Genomic DNA, 3,923 nt, shown 5'->3' with positions numbered 1-3,923 from the left:
TTATCACCTCCAATCCTTAATTCAGATTCCCACTATGGGCATAGGCCAATTCCAGTGGCTTCAGCAGATTATATTTACCTTGGTGTAACAGGTATACTCAACTTGAAATGAATGACTAAAAGGGAATATAGGCATGATAATGATTGATTCCTTGGGTTTCAATAAATTATTCACATCACAATAAGTGGATTTTTGATGATGTTTGTATACATGTTTATTTTTTCAAGCATTGATGTTATTATTAATGCATATGAACTCTGGAAAGCATATCTTCTCTTCCATGTCAGAAAGGAAATATGAGCTGAATTCAAACCATTCAGCGAGTATTTATTAAGTACCTGATGTATGCCAGGCACTGTCCAACACTCACAACCTTTAAAGCACTTATTATGATCTTTGGAAATGTGAAAATGTTTTGTAGCCACCCTGGGTTAAATCTTAATTATAAAGAAAAATATGAAGTTTACTTTTAATCACGTGCTATTAAACTGCTATAAAACTAGCAAAACAGAAAGTAACTCCTAAATTCTTCTTTGCTGGTCTGTAAATGGATATGTCAAGAGTGAGATAATCAGAACTTTCCCCCTGACCCATAGCACTGCTCCTAAAGATCAAAAGTTATGGTAGACATTTTGGGAGCGTTTAACCTGCTCTGCTGTTAGGCTTTATTGCTTTGACCATTAATCTGTGGCACAGTTCTGTGGCAAGCTCCAAAATAGCTCCAAACCCAGTGAGCTGAGTTTCAGAGTAGGAAACATTAGAAATGAAAACTGTAAAGTGATAAATCAAGTGAATTAATATTCAGAGAGTAAAAAAGGTATGATTAAGAACTTAAAAATGAGATGGAAGAACAATTTATTAATTGACCTTGACATTTTTGTAGGCGCTGTTTCGGGCTGGAGAACTTAAGTGGGGGACAGATGAAGAAAAGTTTATCACCATCCTGGGAACACGAAGTGTGTCTCATCTGAGAAGGGGTGAGTGACAAAAGTCTATGGGGCAGGTATTTTGGCAGATTTTGAAAGTGCATGACACAGTATGCCAGAATAACTGTGACATAGCAGGTACCTACAGAGTGAACTGGTTTTCATATTTCTTCCTTCTAGTGACCTGGGGAAATCTCATAATTCTCTTTGCTGCTATTAAGGTTTTTACAAACTAGAGATCCTTCTTGTGACTCTCTGAGGGTGGCAAGGGAGGGCAGACCTCTAAATTGTTACTGTCATAGTCACAGATTCCTGAGTAGTGGTTCACGACAAGTATTTCCTCCTAGATGTTGTTGGTACCTGAGGCCTCAGCTCTGGGTATTCATCCGTAGTTGTGAGTGAGCAGTGAGTTGAGTGGCAAGTGTCCAAAACCGTAATAGTGGCTTTAAAAGTTGGACTTTATTTCGGTACATAGAATTCCCTGGTTGATTTGAGGGGCCTGAGATCTGTCCATTCTTTCACTCTACTGTCCTTAGTGGTTTGGTTTTCTTATTCCCTCGTTATCACCAGATGGCTGTGGCGGCTCCAAATATAACCATTTTCACAGCAAAGAGACGGATAGACGAGTAGTGTCTCTCTGCCATTTTCTATAAGGAAAGAGAAAGATTTCTCAGAATCCACTCCAGTAGCTTTATCTTTAAGTTTCATTGATAATAACTAGTAAGGGAGCTGAAGGATCAGTGAACAAAGAACACTTGTAATCCATTGCTTAGGGCTTGGCACAAGGAAGCTCTGAATGCGGGGTTCTGTCAGCAAGGAGGAAGGGGAGACTTGTGTTTGGTAGGACAATATTGGTCAAAGTAAGTACCTTCTTTCTGGAGAGAGTCATCCTTATGTAACTGAGAAATCGTTTTTATTTTTTGTAGTGTTTGACAAATACATGACTATATCAGGATTTCAAATTGAGGAAACGATTGACCGCGAGACTTCTGGCAATTTGGAGCAACTACTTCTTGCTGTTGGTAGGTAATTTTTACGTATGTGTAATATTTATGGTGATAAAAGATAAATTATTTTATTCACTTGAGACCATATCTGAAAATAACCACCTAGTTATGAAAGAAGAGTTTGATGTAATATTTGGGTGAAGCAAACTCCTAAATTTCCAATGCAAAAGTTGGTTTTCATGTTGGAAATGCATGATTATACGGTTAGTTAATCCAATCCTATGGAAACGCTAGAAGAGTTGTTTGAAAATCATTTGAAGCTGCATTAAACATGTTACTATTTCATTATGAACCTGAAATGTTGTAGACATTTCTCAGAGGGTTGTAAATACTATTTCTGATATCTGTGAAATTTTAGAATTTTTTTGAATATTGTCCTCACAGTTTTGGGCAGATTCAGACATTGTCATTTGGCTTAAAAAAAAGAATATTTTTGATTTAATAGAATATGTAATGATGGTTGTTTTCAGACTACATAATTGAGAGTTTTGTTTTAACTAAATATTCAGAATCTGGAAAAATTGAGGAACTGAGTTTGTGCAGCTCATTGTAGTATTATACACTCTGCAAATCCAGGAGCAGTCTAGTCTGTGAGATTCCAGGGCTCCTAGTTTTTGTATGGGTCTGGCGTGAGCTTTTATCTGCTGTCTGTTCTCCAAGTATTTGGTAGTGAGCTCAGGTTTTTGTGTTTGTTGTCTTCTGGAAAATAGGCTAAAGATAAAACGAACCATTTCTAAAAGTAGCCTTTCATTTGAGTATGTCATTAATGGACTTTGGCTAGAAAACTTAGCTCCTTCATAATTAGAATACATGTAAAAATTATGACATTTTTAGTTACGGTGGCTATTTTTCTTAAGCACGGGAAAAGGAAGAATTAAGAAAACTCCAGATGCAAAGATTATTTTTGGCGTTTTCATGACAGTTTTTCTAAAGCTAAGCAGACTGAGGTCTGAGCAGTCTTAGACATATACATGTTCACGTCCACGTTCTGAAAGGACATGCCTTTGTGATGTCAGTGTCCCTGGGTGTTGGTGCTGTAATGGACGGTCACATGCTTTGTGTGAACCACAGGTATTAAAGAATATGGAGCACGTGCTGGAATACAGGAAGATAGTCCAAGTGTAATAACCTTATATTATTTGCTTGAATGTCTGGGAATGAAACTTCTAAGGCGTTTTTATAATTTATTGCTTTATCACCAATTAGAAGGTTGTGTGATAACAACCCAGGCTGTCAAAACTGCAGTATGGTATTGTATAGAGCTAGAACTCCAAGGAATACCTGATCCAGTGTCTAGTAAAATACTCGGTGAATGAGGAAATCAGTTTATCTTGCAAATAAGCAACTCTTTAGCCTTTGTTACTTTTATGCTTTTAGAGAAGTAGGGCCATAAGCAAGAGGCAACATTTGATTTTTAATGTCTTACTCCTTTTTATATCAGAATAGTATCTGACCATGGGATTGTTTGTTTTCTCAGTGAAGTCTATTCGAAGTATACCTGCCTACCTTGCTGAGACCCTCTACTATGCTATGAAGGTACATGGATATCTCAGATCTTCCCTCTGATAAATTTCTCTAATTATTATCTTTCTGTATTTCTGATTGTGTATTAGATAATCGACCTTGGGAATTTTTCTCTTCTTAAAACATGCAGTGTAGTTCTACTAAATTGTTTTACTTTATTGATTCATCCCAACTCAGGCACATTTAAAGCCATATTTGAAGTAAACAGTGCACCTCTTTCTCTTTTTTAAAGGGAGCTGGGACAGATGATCATACACTCATCAGAGTCGTGGTGTCCAGGAGTGAGGTTGATCTGTTTAACATTAGAAAGGAGTTTCGGAAGAATTTTGCCACCTCTCTTTATTCCATGATTAAGGTAGTAAACTGTTTCTTTAAATTATGTTTAGAAATCCAAAGTAGACCAATACGTAGAGCATACAAGACATGTGTGGAAGAATCCAATACTGCGTTATGTTTAAAATTGTAG

The 3,923-nt window shown here is 36.9% G+C and overlaps 1 protein-coding gene across 1 annotated transcript in view; it reads left to right on the top strand.

Annotated features, from left to right (window-relative positions):
- Nucleotides 1-3,923, top strand: part of ANXA5 (annexin A5) — a 29,868-nt gene extending 25,945 nt beyond the window's left edge. The window contains exons 9-12 of the mRNA XM_003795545.3: nucleotides 884-977; nucleotides 1,853-1,948; nucleotides 3,411-3,469; nucleotides 3,690-3,923. Coding sequence (XP_003795593.1) covers nucleotides 884-977; nucleotides 1,853-1,948; nucleotides 3,411-3,469; nucleotides 3,690-3,923 — 483 coding nt within the window. The remainder of the gene's footprint in view (nucleotides 1-883; nucleotides 978-1,852; nucleotides 1,949-3,410; nucleotides 3,470-3,689) is intronic.

Source organism: Otolemur garnettii, unplaced genomic scaffold, assembly GCF_000181295.1.
Source record: "Otolemur garnettii isolate 467f Iridium unplaced genomic scaffold, OtoGar3 scaffold00093, whole genome shotgun sequence".
Lineage (NCBI taxonomy): Eukaryota > Metazoa > Chordata > Mammalia > Primates > Galagidae > Otolemur > Otolemur garnettii.
Note: the sequence above shows the minus strand (reverse complement) of the source record. Positions and strands in the feature narration are given on the sequence as shown.